The sequence below is a fragment of the Mixophyes fleayi genome, chromosome 7 (genome assembly GCF_038048845.1).
Source record: "Mixophyes fleayi isolate aMixFle1 chromosome 7, aMixFle1.hap1, whole genome shotgun sequence".
Classification (NCBI taxonomy): Eukaryota; Metazoa; Chordata; class Amphibia; order Anura; family Limnodynastidae; genus Mixophyes; species Mixophyes fleayi.
The window spans coordinates 122,761,978-122,780,225 of record NC_134408.1 but is presented as its reverse complement, the minus strand read 5'-3'; the positions used below and the strand labels follow the sequence as shown (position 1 = coordinate 122,780,225).

The 18,248-nt window shown below is 39.2% G+C and overlaps 1 protein-coding gene across 3 annotated transcripts in view; it reads right to left on the bottom strand.

Annotated features, from left to right (window-relative positions):
• Positions 1 to 16,501, bottom strand: part of ATF2 (activating transcription factor 2) — a 68,211-nt gene extending 51,710 nt beyond the window's left edge. Inside the window, exons 1-6 of one of the 3 annotated variants that reach the window (XM_075180577.1) lie at positions 16,070 to 16,501; positions 8,324 to 8,394; positions 6,415 to 6,511; positions 6,088 to 6,206; positions 597 to 725; positions 218 to 393 (exon numbers count right to left, since the gene is read on the bottom strand). In XM_075180577.1, the coding sequence (XP_075036678.1) occupies positions 218 to 393; positions 597 to 725; positions 6,088 to 6,206; positions 6,415 to 6,511; positions 8,324 to 8,371 (569 nt within the window). In that variant the 5' untranslated portion in view covers positions 8,372 to 8,394; positions 16,070 to 16,501. The remainder of the gene's footprint in view (positions 1 to 217; positions 394 to 596; positions 726 to 6,087; positions 6,207 to 6,414; positions 6,512 to 8,323; positions 8,395 to 16,069) is intronic. The other 2 variants (XM_075180578.1, XM_075180579.1) reach the window with 2 other exon arrangements.
• Between the last annotated feature and the right edge of the window lie 1,747 nt (positions 16,502 to 18,248).

The window sequence follows — 18,248 nt, the reverse complement described above, 5'->3', positions numbered from 1 at the left end:
TTACATTTTTCTTGTCTATATTTATTATGATTTAATTTTCTCTTTTATATGATACAGGAAAAAAGAAAATGAGCACAAAAATTGTATTAAAGATGCTTTTGAAATAAGTCGTTTCATAAAGCTTTTCAATTGACAGTACATCAGCAGCTAACCTAGCTATCGCACTACAGGTTCAGAACATAGGGAAAAGGAAACAGTCTTGTGTCAGGTTACTCACACTATAGGTCTGTTAGAAGGTGGTGCTTGGGTAATTACAGTGCTGGATGTTGGTGAAGGTACCGCCGGTTGTATAATAACACTTGATTCCGAGTTTGTAAGCAGCACGTTAGGAACTTGAAGTGATGGAGGACGAACAATGGTAGATGTGGGACGAGCAGTTGGCAATGGCACTTCCTACCAAACAGAAAGGGAACAATTTAATGTGAGTTTAGAGAATGCTAGGTTAAACGTCCGATACGTTCTCAGAAAGTATCCTTTTTTTTTTTTTTTAATAATATAGCAGCTGGGTTCCATAATGCCACTGGAGTCTTGGGAACCATTAAAAGTGAAATTATATTTCGGGTGAAAATCCTAATATAGGTCACAGACTTGCTAACCTTTTCATCGCTTGTGGTAGACTCTGGATGAGGTAATGGACTGTCTTGATGAGTTGTTTCAACTATAGCTGGTTCTTCAATTTTGCTTCTTATAACAGGTGTCACAAGAGGAGATAGATCTAAGGGCATCTAAAACAGAAATGGTCACATTGTACGTTAAATGCTAGGCAGAAATGTGAGATCACTTTGTTTTTTGTTCTTATCAGCATTAAATAAAACTAACAATCAACCATTGAAACCACATCTAATGAAACCTTACTAAAGCTGGGTACACACTACAGAATTTTCCACCAATTTTTTATACCGATCGATTTTACAAGCGACCGATGTTCCGATCGCTCGGTCCATGGACTGCATACACACTAGCCTTGTTTAGGACAATAAAGGGAAGAGCGGACGTCCCTTTAGCGACTTTTTACAGCATGTTGTCGTGAGCAATGACTGTAATTTCGTATTCGTTGTCGTGGATCGGACGGAAGTTTATACACACCACACAACGGAAACGAGATTGGAACCAAAATATTAAACGGTACGGCCAACCAAATGAGGTGACAATTGGGCAGACTTTCGACCATCGTGTCACTGCACACACTGACCCGACTTTTGAACGAGCAGTCGTATGTCGGCTGATTTAGCCGATTATTGGATGAAAACTGTGTAGTATGTACCCAGCTTTAGTAATGTATTCCTACACATCAACTTCAGACATAAAATGTGTAAGGCTAGGAACACACTGGAGGTTTTTCAGCCAATCATCGGGTCAATCAGTCGATATACGTCCGTTTGGTCAGATATCATGTCAGTGTGTCAGTGTGTATACTTACACGATGAACGACAGTTGTCCCAAAGTACCGATTGTCGCTTCATTTATTTGGTCGGCATGTTTGATAATCTCGTTCCAATCACCTTCCGATCCTGCAGTGTGTATGCACTCATGTTCACGATCTCCATAGAGGTTACACAGTCATGGGGCTAGATTTACTAAACTGTGGGCTTTAAAAACAAACAAAAAAAATGGAGCTGTTGCCTATAGCAACCAATCAGATTTTAGCTGACGTTTTGTATAATGCACTAAATAAAAACTAGAATCTATAGGCAGCATCTCCACTTCTTCAAACCTGCAGTTTAGTAAATCTAGCCCATGGTCTTTTCAGCCGATGCCGGCAATGAACATGTGACTTAAATGTAGAGAGAGAGCTGTAGATGGAATAATTTGTTCTTTCGTCCCGAGACTGAAAATTTCGTTTCAGAGTCACAGAAGCTAACGGAATTCGTTATGACATATGGATAGCTATAACAAGGCGGTTAATCAGGGTGACAGTATTGAATAAATGCATATTGTGTGGTCATTCTTTAAACGACTATAGGATCAGATGAAGAGCACAGATCTGAAGGTAAATTGGGTGTAGTATGCAAGCATGAATCACCCGAACGGTCGGATCTTCAGTCGTAGGTACAATCGTTGTAGGTAACAGGTTAGTCAGAAAAATCTCCAGTGTGTACCTAGTCCAACTATGTAAAATGTAAGGAGCAATGAAGAACATTCTACTTATTATCAATATACAGAGGATACCTAAGTAACAGAAATCTTCTTGTCAGAATAATACATATCCCATTATTTTACCTGTATAATGACTTCTACAGATCTAAGCGTCTTAAATAAGGAAATTAATGTGACCTATAGGAAAGCCCTATAAAACATGCTGCTGCATAGAGCGTATTTTTATTACTCTAAAGTTAGGACCTTAAGAACTGGTACTTGTTTAATGCGTTTTTGTCACACATAAAAACAGTTTAACATTCACATCCAAGGTTAGCTAGCAGATTAGTTGCTATTGTTAAGTCAACAACACTAACAAACGGGTGCTGCTGTATTCCAGAGTGTGAGATGTAAATCCCAATGCACATATACTGGTTTTGCCAAGAGAAATAACATGTCTGCACTGTGGAGAACAAGGAAGTATGAAAGAAAGAAGGATTATAGAAAATTCTTTTAGGTGGCTTTAATGAGCAATATTTCTTGATTGACTTAATATTTACAGTAGATAGAAAAGACTGGTACACTTTAACATTTGCAGTTAGTGGAAGACAGGTCAAGATCCTAAACTGCATTTTCCTAATCACTCTTGGCAACCAACTCACATAACCTATGTGCGTGTTTTATTACCTAGCATGCATGTCCTGGAGAGCAAGAGCATGGTGGGCAACAGAAAAGTCATAGCTCTGTAATGACCGTATTGTTGAAAATGGGAGGGCACAAAAAAAAAAAAAAAAATCAGTCTACTGGTACCATCCAAAATTCTTACCCTACTGGGGACAACATCTGGTTGACACTCAGTGCTTAAAACTTTACTATAAGGTCAAAATTGGATTAATAAAGCTTCAGGGGGGGTTCAATGAGCCGTGATGTTCTGAGGAACATCGCGGCTGCGCATTTTTACCATTACTACAGTAAAATATCCACTCTTTTTCCTCGCACCTCTATGGGGCACAAGGAAAAATGAGCAGAGATGTTTGTGAAAATCTCGTGGCCACAATGCTTTCAGGAACATCGCAGCTAATGGAATTTTCCCCTTAGTGTTCAATCATGCACGCTATGAAGTGATAGAAGGCACTACATTCCACTTTACCATTTGAGTCATTGGTGTGATTACATTACTTATACATACATTTTGAATATGTATATTATATATGCAAATAGAAAAATGTTGTGATAGGCGGCTGAGAACATGTTTTGTCATACTTGCCAACTCTCCCAGAATGGCCGGAAGACTCCCAAATTCCGGGTGGGTCTCCTGGACTCCCGCAAGAGCTGACAATTCTCCCGCATCTGCCCACTTCCTAGTTAAGTGGGCAGAATTGAAGCCTCAATGAGAATTGCATCATTTTGGCTCGTTCCCCGTGCTAAAATGACACGTTTGCGTCATTACGTCACAGGGGCGGAACCAAAATGACGCGATTCACGGAGCCCCGCCCCGTCACGCCTACCTCTACACTGAGACTCCAGGAGGCCAATCGTTAAAGGTTGGCAACTATGTGTTATGTCATTTAACAGGAATTAAACAGTAGGCTAGGTTCCTGCTAAATTGCTATACACACACATGCAGGAAGGATGTACTTGACTTGACTTTCTAAAGCTTAACTATAAATATTTCTTATTGTATGCCCTGACTCAAGCAATTAGGTCTGCAAATAGCAGAATCCGAAGGATTATAGTGAGAAATTATGTGTTTTGCTCATTTTACATGGTAGTAAAAGGGTACTTTCATGACGGATGATTTGCTCAATTATTCATTGGTAACACCAAATAATTTAGCCACTTCGTAGTAATTTATTCACTCAACTGTATTAATATTTAATATTACCAGAGCTATGCAAGCCATATGTGCACATATGTTAATATATTCATATATGTAAAATCGGTGCAGAACATTTATAGAAGAAAAAGTAAATGAACCTCCCCCCATAGAAATGGATATTATTTAAAGGATATCCAAATGTTCATATGACTGAAAAGTCTATTTACATCTGCAGTATAAATCATGCTAACTCATATTTATGTAATGTAACATGTGACCAAACAGGGAATTATATTATCTATTGTGGAACTGGATTAGCAGATTAATTTGACCTTAAAATGATGCAATGGGTAAATTTAACACAGTTTAAACCTGTCAGGTCTACATTTGTAATGACACTATTAGATATATGTATGTTCTCCATGGCCCTTAATGACTTTGGAGAGGCAGAGCTAGTGATTTTAGAGCATAGCGTCATTTGTAGGTATTTAAAAGTGTTTTACCTTAAGGCCAGTTGCACACAAGGGTGCTTTATGCACCTGCGTATTGAACTCTATGGGCCTGATTCCCTCCAGACGTAAGTACCGTTCCGTGCTGTAATTTGTGTGAAACAGCTCTGCCAAAGCTAGAAACTGACCTTACACCAATGGACGTAATTGTACGCAATTCATGTCCAAATGTACATGACACTTACGTCTGGAAGGGCGGAACGGGGGTGGGAAGAGATGTAAGAAGGCAGACAGCGTACAAAAAGGACTTGTCGAGGGCGTTCCAATGCAGATGCGGCTGATTCAAGTCCTGGCTTTCCCTAAAGCACTTTTTTTTTCTTTTTTTTTTTTTAGTCATATCATTTGCACCAGCTCCAGGGCAGGTGTAAGTACCAACTGATAGTGATGACTGTCACGGCATCGTCTTTGTATTAAAAACTACATGTATGCATGCCACTAAATAGCAAAGAACATTTGTATGCAAGCAAGAGAGAATATAAAATGCATTGTGTGTACATTGAACATTAAGAACATCCTGATTTATGTTCTTAATGTAAAAAAAAAAACAAAACACAGTTTTCTTAATAATTAAAGTATTAGGAGTTGCTAATTTATTTGATAGAATTTTTTTTCTTGCATTCTGATGGCGTTTTATGTTACATATATGTATGTGTGTATCCTGCACATTATTTCATCGCAAGTTGCATCTGAACACGAATCAGGCCCAATGTTCTTACACAGATTAATGTAAATGTCATATTCCTTCTATACTGTCAACATTCACAGGACATATCAGTGCTTGTGTGAAAGGAAGTTGTGTGGAGGCAAAAAGAGTCTAAGTACTTGGTTTCTAGGCCTGAGAGTACAGACTAACCAGTATCCAGTGTACCCATGTGTCATTAGCCTTAAACTAATGCGAATGAGGATACACCAAACACTCAGAATGTGTTTCAGAGCAGGTTTATTGTAAGGAGAAACCACACAACGTTGGATTGAGGTTTGTGTACTTTTTATGTCTGTTAATTGCTTAATAATTGAATTGTTGGTTTATTTAAATTGGCTCTAAATAAGCATAAGTGGAGAGAAAAAACTCTGAGTAGCTTCCTTACAGCACCTGTTGGGTGGGAATCCTGGACTACTAGTGTGCCCTAGGGATAAATTAACCTGAGTGCCAGAATCCATTTTCAGTTTGGCCAAACACATGGATGGCCAAAAAGGTTGACCTGTCAGCGCTTAGGTAGAGGGATGGAAACACACGGTGGCCAATTATCACTGTTGGCAGATGACAGCACGCAAAGACAGATGTTGATCAACCGTTTACTATAGTTACGAGCTTGCCAAAAATCTGTTAAATAATAGTTTAGTGATCATATATAAAAAAGGGAACTTGTTGATATTATAGAGTCACATTTATACAACTGGCATTTGCAAATATATTTCAGCAAGGATGAATGTTAGGGTTGGTGTTAAAATGATATGCTTGCACTACCCAAACAAATCAATTGCATCACTTTTAGCAGTTGCAAATATCCCGGCCTAGAATTACAGGACAACTCTGTTGAATCAGAGGACGCTATTTTTTTCCCAGAAGTAGAATGGAGAGATTTTTTTTGATTAGTGCTGGATAGCTGATCCAAGACAAAACTCATGAATGTCACAGAGCTCCTGTCCATGAGAAGCTTTAAGTGACAAAACTTTATCTACCTTCTTAACGTCATCATCAGAAGACTTCTTAAAATCATTTTCAAATGGACTTGCAAGCTCGTTAAACAGGCCTACTTCTTCACAGTTCTTCAGGAACCGAGTTGGTGTTGGTGTTTGATCTGGAAATTCAGCAAACAAATAAAAAAAAATAAAAAAAGTAGGAAAATAAAGGAAAATAGATTTTACATTTTACTGCTAGCTAAAATGTATTGCGACAATTTCATACGCTTATACAAGTATAAGAGTTTACAAACCAAAACATCCAGCTTTGAATGTAAAACATTTCATCTGTGCTTTCATTTCAGAACAAGTCAACTCTATACTAACCTGCAACAATTACACTGTCATTTCGAGCAGGTCCAAACTTCAATGTCATCTCATGTTTATGCTTGTGTACGGCCAAATGATCTTCATTGGTAAAACGCTGGTATAAGAGAAAAAAAAAAGAAAAAGAAAAGAGAGAGAGAACACCCTTGTGAATAAGAGCACAACCAAAAAGCATTTCTGGATTTACTATCAGGCTTTAATTTCTTATGAGATTGTTTAATCATTGCTTAGTATCATAGTTTGTGCTCTGTTTAGAAAATAAAGAACTGTAACATATAGCAAACATTTATGGGATTTTCTACAAACATTTACAATTATAATGTATAAAGACATTCCCCTGCACTAATGGCAACAGGTTACACCAACTAACCAAATCTTACTGAATAAGGTTAGGTGGAACTTCTTAAATAAACGCTAACAAACATGCATCCATTTATTTGCATAAGTTATTGTTGCGGTTCCCACGGACCAATAAGGAGCTTTCCTTTGTTAGAATATGTTGCCACTATATAAATGATAATAAATCACTGCATCAGGTGAAGTGGAGATATCAACTCAAGACCTATTGGAAGATTATGTTGTCTCCATTGGCTTGTCCTTGCTCTCTTTCAGTTGGGAGTACATTATCTTGCTAAAGAAAACCCCAGACTAATTATAAACACACACTGTGATATGGCAATTCACCTGGACTTGTAGCAGATTTGACCATTTATATGATGGCTGGAACTAAGAACTCCACCTGATCAAGTCAGAGACAACCAGACAGCAAGGTTTCCTCCCTCGTTCCTGGTTGTTTGATAATTACACATATACAGTCAACTGTAGTTAGGTTATGAAATTGTCTAAAATGTCATAATAAATCCGATCTAATTCGGATTTTTGGCCTAACAAATTGCAGCGTCTGGCCAGTTCGGTTAAAAAAAAATAACCACACTGACTGATGTGAGCTGCAAGTGCACAATTAAGCATTCTGTTATTGCGTAGATTATTACATAGCCAATCACAGCTAAAATTACATACATTAAGAAAATGCTGGGGCCACCTAACTAATCAAATAAAAAAAAATAGCATACAGTAGCTTCAAGGGGACCAACATTTGGCTTTTCAGCTATACTATTTTTCTATTCAGGAATTCTTGACTGGGGACGTGCTTGTACTGTTTTGTGCCTCTGTCATGCTTAATTAAGAGGGGAAGTTAGTCATAGCGTTTAACACTAGGATTTGTACTTTTGGTTCCTCTCAAATTATTAGATTTATGAGCCATTGCCAGCAGCACCTATTGTGATATTTATTATTGTTTACACTAAATATTTATTACTACACTGGTCTTGTGTGTGTAGCAGACCTATGCTGTCAAGTCTATTTACAGTAAACACACCCATAACAGAAGTGGAATGAATTAATCTAGCCTTGAATTCTAGAATAATTATTTTTTGTCTTTACCCATATTATTTTAGGTCATTCACTTGATCACTACTACTGCCCCAGTTGCAAACTTTTTTTAAATTTGGATTTAGAATGTTTAAAGGTTTCCTTGTATGTCTCCTTTGGTTCGGACTACATTTTATTGTTTATATGATGTGATGACCCCCCACTCACGAACAATCTTATACTGCTACATTAATACAATATTCTGCTTGAAAATATAAAATTTCTACAGGAAATGTAGTAATGGTGCATAAACTATGCAGATGCTTTGTAGTATATAAAGTACAGCTACATTGCTAATTTGTTGCTATCCTAACATCCAGAAAAAAATATTTGTTTGTTTCTCTATGTGAACTTGATTCATACAACTTGTAACTTTCTATACAATTACTAGGAAGTAAGAGCTGGTTTCACTGTAAACTTTGCAAAGAGAGAATAGATTGTTTTTCTTGCATGAGATTGCCAAGTTCCGCTGTCTTACCTGGCCGCATCCAGGGGCAGTGCATACAAAAGGTTTGTCATCACTCATATTCTACAGGTCCTTGTGATTACCTGCCAGACAAAAGACGTGCACTGTCACATACCTAACAAAATAAATTAGCAGGAAATCTAGGAAGACATTACTACATAAACGTATGTATACATTGTAGGGCACTTTCATTTTGAGCCTCTTCTCCACTTTATATGGTATAACATTTCTCTCTTCTGTACTGCATATTATGATGTCGGATAAGTAAAATAAAGGGAAGAACATAAGACAGACATTCGTCACACATTATAGTAGTTTAAAAAGATTAAACAAGGTGCTCACATAAAGGGTAGTGAAAAAATACTAACAGCCTTTTCTTGTCTTGCTCATCTCCCGACCTCTTGACTCACATAGAACAATGAGGGGTATTAATGAGAACTGGAGCATTGATAACTGTAAAAATTGGATGTAAAACATAACAGCCAGTGTTATTTTCTAGCCAATATTATAAAATGAAAGCAGATTGATTGATTGATTGATTACCATGAGTTAGAACAGTTACATGTGCTGCAGTTTTCACAAATCTACTCCTATGTTTATCTATTGCAATTTAATTTGTTCCAAAAGTCCCATTATTGAAAAAAAAGCAGAGGCTGCTCTTACTGCTTTTCAAAAATTCCACTGAAAAGACATAAAATAAATTCACAAAGTGCACAAAGCTTCCTGTGAATTTCGATAGTCATTAAAATCTACTGACAATGTAATGATGTTACAAAGCTATGAATAAATCGGAGGTTATCTAAGATTATTTCTTGGGAGCAGACAACTAAATATACAACTGGAAAAGCACAGAAAATGGGCTTGTTCCTACAATGTCTTTCTCTCTCCACTGTATTCTGAATGGGACAGCAAAGAGGGAAAGTGCATTGAATATTAATTAGCTCATAGATCCCTATGGCTACACATACCGCATCTCCTGTTTACACTTCCAACAGTTAAAATCAGAAAACAAACTAACAGAAGGACAGATTTATTCCAAACCAACCAAAAGGCAACCTTCCGATACAGTCAGATCCGCCAGGTCACATAACACTGGCCTGCAACACAAAAGAACCAAGATGTCTGACTTTTATCCACACGTTTCCTGCCTGTTGTAGATGGTCCATCTATGCCCAAAGAAATTGTGTGGTCTGGAGAATTCTACTTATTTTATGGGCTTTAGGAAGCATGTATATGGTAGGCATTCAAATGTATTAACGGTTATATCAGGGTTTCCCAAACCCAGTCCTCAGAGCTCCCTAACAGTGCAGGTTTTCCATATCTCCTTGCTGGAGCACAGGTGTATTCATTACTGACTGACACATTGTAACAGATCCACAGGTGGTCCTAATTATGTCACATGTGCTCCAGAAAACCTGCACTGTTGGGGAGCCCTGAGGACTGGGTTATCTATTCAAGTGGTTCTTGTCACGGTTAATAAATGAAGCTCAGTTTGCTGCTTAGCTCCAATCCTTTTACTGATCCCATCAGTGGGATTCCTACTCAGGGGTTCATAGCAATGTCTATCTGGGAGCTGTCATTAAATAGTGGAATTTGATAGTTTTACAAAGACGACAGTAGGAAAAGTGGCAGTATGGCGCACCATTGTATACCAGTCCAAGTCGACCACTGATCCCACTCAAAAAAACTAAAATTTTCTTCATTATTACTTGGATTTCATTAGAACACCTAAAGCCATCAGAGGCCATTATAAGCCTTGATCTCACTGGGGGATGAGATGCCCATGTACACCAAGTATGACGGCCAATAAAGACACTTTAGCCCCAATGAGCCTCAAAAATAGCATGTATGGGCCCAAGAAAACCGCCAATCCTGATCTACATCTCAATATGATTTAAGACGTTGTTCAGGACGACTGGCAAATTTAATTAGATGATGACCACATCAGACCATGTTATCATCCATGGCACTAAAGATGCCCCGTCAAATTGAGCTGTTCTCTCCGAGCAATGAACAGTCAACTCTTGGAGATTTTGGTACAAATGACTATGTACATGTATGATCAAATCTGAGAAAACTGGCCTTTCAGTGGTTTGGAGTAGCCAGTTTGGCCAACCTAAGTCCTATCCAATTATTTATACAGATAAACTGCAGCTATAAATAAAATGCAAGACAACAAGCGAAAAACTATTGTTATAACTATGATTTAGCATAAGAGAACATCATTGGGGCAGAATAACATACATTATAACATTCCTAACACATACCCCAAACAAGATAATAGTGGAAAAACCACCAATGGAGACAAGACTACTGGAACAGAAGCCAAGAATCTGTGAGCAAGAAGAAAAATAATAAAAATTGCCTTCATTGTGTTTATCTAATTCTAAGGAATGCCCAATTCATATGTGTTACTTTAAATACTCCACTATCCATCTACATCAGTGGGGTCAACAGTCGCCCTGCCGGGCCTTCGCCTGCAGCCCAAGAGCCAACTTCTTAATAAGTAGAGAATGATACAGAACAGATGCAGTCAACTTCCACATCATGTGACCTGCACAGCATAGGGAGGTCATAGCCGGTGGAGAAGGAAGAGGTAGTGTAGTGTGCTCCCCCTTCTTTCTCTCTGTTGCCCTTTTAAAGGCTAGAGTGCCATACATGTGTGGCCACAATGCCATGCCAAGTTGCCCATCACTGATCTACAGTATACTAGACTGATGAGAAAAATGGGTAGAGATGTTTTCTCTTTATGATATATTGCCTTGCCCTTATTTTCAGCTTTATAGATTTCAAAGTGTTGAATAAATTGTTTGCATCACACAAAAAAATTCTAAAAGCATGCAAATATATTTTATCAGCAGAAGAATAAATATGAGCTATGACAGTCCACTAACAGCCCACATTAAAGTTAAGGTAGGCTACAACAAGCAAGAAAGCCTTCCACTGTAAATAAAATATAATAATAGGCATCCTAAAACAGAGGTATTCCCAGTTATGCCTCCTATAAAAAGGACACCCTCACAAAAAAAAATCTGAATGAGGGAATAAGACCCAATTAAGGAATTATGGATGGAGTTATTCAAATTGCTAATTATATGTCCCATTTGGCCGTATATGCAGCTATATAATTGACAGCAATTGTAATTTTTCTTACTAGAAGTGACAGAAGAAACTCACAACAGCTTTATAATCAACAAGGCTGGGCTACCTGGCCTGTGGTTTGTTTTTAAACAAAAGTAGACATATCCGATAATAAAAAAAGCTGCATGTACATTTTTATTTGACGCAATCAGTTTGAAATGAAGATATGTAAACCTCACACAATACCGCTGTTATGTGAAGTGCGCAAAACCAAATACCTTCCTTGTATGATACTGTACATGAAATAATTACTTAGAAGACTGACATTTTTATTTGTAGCAACTGTTCCAGTTGAATCATTTGTTTAGCTTAAGGTATTCTTAGAAACTATTTAAATATTTCTAATGAATTTCCAGCTTATGATTTCATATATATCCTATTTAAATACATCAGATTTGTATTAATGTTGCATAGTTATATTTGATGGGGGAAAAAAACAACAGTTTTATATTTGTGCCGTCCCCTGACTGTCAATCACTTACAAAACCTCCTGTTGTCTGTGTTTGTGACATAACTGTGTGTAGCCAGATCTCATGCAGGGAACTAGCCACTGCCATTGTTACTTTGTATTCGAGACAAGGTGCAGGTGGAAGTAAAGTGTCAGGGGGGGAAACGAAGAGAAAAGGTGCAGGTGGAAGTAAAGTGTCAGGGGGGGGTATAAGAGGCAAGGTGCAGGTGGAAGCAGAGTTTCAGGAAGGGTCTAAGAGGAAAGGTGCAGGTGGAAGCAGTATGTCAGGGGAGTCCTTTCAGAATGACAATGAGGAATTTTTCACAGTAAAGGAAATGAGATGCTCACAATCTACACAGAAGAGATCCACTTTTACAATATTACTTGATGGTAATATGAAAAGATATTGTATGGGTAATACTACTGCCTGGAGTTGCCAATTGCAGTATTATAATAGATATCAAACATAAATGTGCAAAGATTTTGTACGTCATCCAAGTTGGTGCACTCTATCTACAGCATATAAAGACATAGACTGAAGCAGTTTATATTAGCTTCTCAAGGTTTGCTGGGTTTTATTTTATTTTTTTTATTGAAGCATGGACTAAAAAGCCCTCAATGGTTAGGCTTCACATGTAAAATTTCTGTATAAAGAAATTGGATGTTTATTCTATTTAAATCATGTAATCTATATATTTTATGTTCACAGACTCATTTGCGCATGAATTCAGTTACACGCTATAATGGTTCATTTGTAATGATTAATAGTTCATTACTATAGTTTGTTCAGCTGCCTCATGAATGGAAATTGGACACAATATTAAATAAAACTTTTCAAACAAACATGCACAACTTTCAACAAGCAGAAAGGCAATTTTCAGGTGAGTAGTATGTAAATATCAGGGATTAGTGCTGAAAGTGAGACAAGGTTATTTGGATATCAAAGTTGTGCAAATTAAAGATGTAAATGGTCCCTGGTAGAATTAAGAATGTTTATCGATAAAATATATAGGAAAGGGAAAAAAGAAGAGGGTGGAAGTGATAGGGGGCTACCTAACTGAAACAGTGAACAAGATTAGGAACATTATTAAAGTTCAATATGTAAATGTGTATCTCCACTGCACAAGCGGTCACTGCTGAGAGCGCCATCTACGTGGCTACCCTTTCAGCGAGGGATTTACAAATGGGTATTCACAGTATGATAAGTATGCACAGAGACAGAAAGGGTCACTTACGTGCTGCGGACATCTCTTAAAATACTGTTTCTTTTAGAGTTTTAAATTAACAATGTGAGAAAGGGGAAAAGGCTGTGCACCCGTAAAACAGAGAACGCCTAACTGCACTTTCTCACATAATTGTGTCTTGCCAAACGAAATCCCCTGTGGAACTGTTTATGCACTCAAGACCAGCAACATAGGCAGAAATCTGTAGAGTGTGTACAGAGTTACAATCTTTAGCATAGGGTTATGTAAGCTAAAGATCTCACATCTGAAGGTAAATTGTGTAGGTGTGTACGCATCTATCGGCATGCTCATCAGGACATTCAATTGTTGGTGTAACTGTTATAGAAACTGCATCTGAAGTAAGATTGCAAAGGTACGTAACCAGCTTAAGAGTCAACGGCAGCAGCTGGTTTCCTCATCACGTGACCTCCTCTGCACACTGCAGAGAGGTCACACAGCACCACCAATCAGAGGAGTTAGTGCAGAGCATTCTGGACTACATCCTTTCCTTCGATCCTCTGCGGGCTCCAGCTGTGGGAGCATTTTGTGGAAGTGAGGGTCTGAGGGCATGTGGTGATATTTTGGAGCAAGTGGCATATCTATGTAGCATGTGGTGGAATGTTGGTGCAGGTGGGCATTTTGATGTGGTGGGTGCTGAAGTTGGTTTGAAATTAAGGCTAGTGAACAGATCTTTTGGGAGTTGGAGAGCTGCACATGCAGCTCTTGAAGTATATTGAGTATACATCACTGATGTATACTGTTTAAAGTGCACTGTACAAGCAGAATGATTTGACCTCGCTGTAAACAAGTGCACCAAAAATAGAACAGGTATTGGGATGAATGATCCCGAGGCCATGCATATGCTGTGGATAGTATGAACTGAAATGTGCACTGCCCTCAGGATCAATGATCCTAATCCCTGCTCTATTTTCAAGTGAGCTGTGCATGATGTCAGTGCTTACAGTGAAATACTCCTATCTTGATAATGGAAATATGTTTCCTGTAGTTATAGTGGATGCCCCTTGTCAACTGCACATGTGCTCCTACTGTAATGTAACAGATTTGATACAGTTCTTGTGAAAACTGAAGATCCCACATACCATCAGCAGATCAAGAATGTTTTACCGCAAAACAACATTTAATAGGAACTGTTTAACTTCACATCACCTTCAGTTACTTAATACATTGCCATTCTTTCTAGATTTCTTTCTGTGCTTTGAAGCCTGGTCTTCAAAACAAAATCATCATCATCATTTATTTATATAGCGCCACTAATTCTGCAGCGCTGTACAGAGAACTCATTCACATCACTCCCTGCCCCAGTGAAACTTACAGTCTAAATTCCCTAATATAGACACACACTCACACAGACACACAGACAGGGAGAGACTAGGGTTAATTTTGATACCATCCAATTAACCTACCAGTATGTTTTTTGAAGTGTTGGAGGAAACCTGAGCACCCGGAGGAAAGCCACGCAAACACAGGGAGAACATACAAACTCCACACAGATAAGGCCATGGTCGGGAATCGAACTCATCACCCAGTGCTGTGAGACAGAAGTGCTAACCACTAGGCTACTGTGCTGCCCAAATCAACAGATGCGATGTGGTTTAGTACGATAAAACAGAATTGTGGGAGCGCACACACTTTTGCAATATCTGAACAAATGGTCGTAAATGTTGTGATCTGCATGACAATCGCATAGACGTGTACCCAGCTTTACTTTACAGGAGGACATGTACAGCAGACTGAATTAAAGTTATTTAAAGGCTTATATCACTATAATGTAATTGTTAACAAATTAGTTATTTATTTGCAAAGTTGAAAATCATGCGGAACTTGTCTGTGATCTATTAAAGAGCAACCTTGCTAAATTATATTATAAACACAATAGATAGAAACACACACCCTAAAGTAAGTATGAAAGTTTGACATTGAAATGACATACTCCTGAGCTCTTGTTTGTTGTTCTAATTAGTCATTGCATTCATGTAATGTAATGCTATATAATAGTTTAGGTACAGAATAAATATTTGTTATACAATAAAATAGACTATTCAACAAGCAGTCATCAGCCAGGTGAGGCAGATAACAGTGTTTTTTTATGCCTCCGTTTGTTCAGCTGGCCTGTTGGAGTTATAGCAGGGATATAAAATCTATAAGGAAAAAAACCGGAGGCTATTTACTTATAAAATGCAAAAACCGAACCCATAAAAACCAGACATTTACCCTCAATGACTAACTTGCACTAGATAGATCAAAGCTAAATGATGATTTGTTGCTGTGGCTTACTGCATATTAGCATTTTGTTAGAATAGATCTCACTTTTTCATACTTTGCACTGTGCAAAACTCACACAATCAACTATGTATACTATTAAGTTATTGATTTTCCAGGAAGGAGAAGCAATTGTGACAGCTGCTGGGCCACAATTACACCAGCTGACAATTCTAAATATTTACAAGGCACATAAAGCAAGCTATGATAAGCAATAGGGCACAGCGGTAGACAAGACAATATAGAAAAAAAAAATATCTGTTTATTCATTTTAGTTCATTATGAGAACAGCACATTAATCAGTGTATGTACAAAGTAAACAAGATGATTTATAATTTACAGTACATATAATTTAAGAAGAGGGCACAGCTGTAGAATTATTTATGGCCAAATCAAGTTATCCTGCATAATAAGCAGGTCATGCATGGTTGTGTGTTGGGTTAGTGGATAGAAATGCCCATAGCCATAATATAACCTAAATAAGGGGCCACTGAGGGAACATTCTAGAGGCAGGGGCTCTGCTATGTGTGGTAATGGTGTGTTTGGTCCAGGGGGCTCGGAGAACAAGGATGCTGCTGCCTTGGTAACCAGACATCATGGCAGACAGTGCTGGGTGTATAATGCAGCAGAGGGTCCTGCTCACTAGCTGTCATGTATCCGTCCTACCTGACATATATCTGGACTGTGGGGGCTACTGTCCTTGCGGGTCCTTCAGCCCAGGAGAAGCTCCGGCCTCCCATACTGACACACACGTTACGGTTGTACACGGTCCGCCATGTTACCGTGCGCCCACGGGCAGAGGACACCTCGGCATGGCAGCACCTAATCCAATGGCAGCTTCTGTTCTATCGCGACAGGCGGAGGGGGCGAGCGGGTCTGTAACCTCCGTGTTTACAAACTTACCCCCTTTAGAAATGGCTGAACCTCGCTCAAGGCCAAATCCCACCAGCTCCTCTCAGGTTATCGCGATACCTTGCTTGACAGCGGGGCGGGGGGAGTCTGGTTGATGTCCGATGCTCCCGCTGTGGGTGACAGCTGGCAAGGGGGTGACGTCATTGGAACGGCTGCTGGAATGCCAGTTGTAGAAATGGCGGCGATGGTCCTTATGTGGGAGGAGATTGAGCCGGATACCGCTGCCCTTCAATAGTGTTCGTTTCCGCCCGGCTCGGGAGACGCCTACTGTCAAACGTCATTACAACTAATAGGTGGAGTTACAGTCTGTGTAGGTGAAGGTGACACCCCCTAATACCGTTCTACTTATGTAGTGTACACATAAATGAAGTTTACTGTTTGTATCTGTTGGTGCTGGTTATAACATCATTATCATCATTTATTTAATTACCACCCCATTTCCCTTCTCCCCTTTGCCTCCAAAATACTCGAGAGACTTGTCTGCAGCCGTCTCTCCACCTACCTCTCTGAACACTCCCTCCTTGACCCTCTCCAGTCAGGCTTCTGCCCCCTCCATTCCACTGAAACTGCCCTGGCTCAAGTTACGAACGATCTCCTCTCGGCTAAAGCCATGGGCCACTACTCCCTCCTGATTCTCCTCGACCCCTCAGCGGCCTTTGACACCGTTGACCACCCCCTCCTGCTTCACTCCCTCCAGTCCATTGGCCTCTCCGGTACCGTCCTCTCCTGGTTCACCTCTTACCTTGTCGACCGTTCCTTCTCTGTTTCCACCTCTGAGTCTCTCTCCCCCTCTTCCTCCCTGCCAGTCTGGGTCCCTCAGGGCTCTGCCCTTGGACCCTTACTATTCTCACTATACACCTCTTCTCTGGGTGCACTCATCAGCTCCTTCGGCCTCAAGTACCACCTTTATGCTGATGACACTCAACTCTACCTTTCCTCTCCTGATCTCTCTCCCTCCCTTCTCTCCATGGTATCCGCATGCCTATCTGCCATCTCCTCCTGGATGCAGGGCCGGTGCTAGGGTCCATGGCGCCCTAGGCACTTTGTCAAAATTGGCACCCAACCCCTCCCCCCCTCCCCCCCCCCCCGCAAAAATCGGCACTCTCTTTCATGCTATGCCTGAGCCCCCAGAGAAATAGTGCTTACTGTTACTTGTACTGTACTGTTTCACCTTGTACTGTGCCATTGTTTGTCCTTGTACAGCACTACGGATACTTTGTGGCGCCCTATAAATAAAAATTAATAATAATAAAATAATAATAATTTATATAGCGCCAACATATTCCATAGCGCTTTAACATGGGATAGATATATATATATATATAGAAAAATAAATCTAAAAGACAAAAAGAGAAGCGCCACGCATAGTGTATTAAATGACCAACAATTAGTCTTCTCAATGTGGCAAACAAGTGAATTGGCCTCGTACCAAAAGACAAATAATAAACAGCTTATCTGTAATTAGATTCCCGACATCCTATATAGACTCCTTGATGTCCAGTGCTTATGGTTCCAGAAGTTCAGATCACTATGGACTCAGAGCAAAACTATTATGGTGTAGTATGCCAAATAAGGCTACCAACAATTCCTCAAAACTGGGTACCAACATAAGCTCATATCAATATGATCCATAAAAGTGTTTTATTACAAAAATAAAATCATTAATATATATAAAATGCGCCCGTACATAGTATATAACAAATATAGGCTTATCTGCAGTCTTTCCTGATGGTAATCACGGATCTCTCAAAACCACCTGGCCGGGGTAGATATGGTGATCCACGGAAAAAACACAGAAAACGCCTTATCCCCCTCAACGCGTTTCGTCACTCGACTTTTTCAAGAGGATTCCGGGTATGTAGTATGTTATGTTAGTCCAAATGTCCAGTTTATATGGTCCCACAAAGCACAAACACCTGTAAATGTCATTATC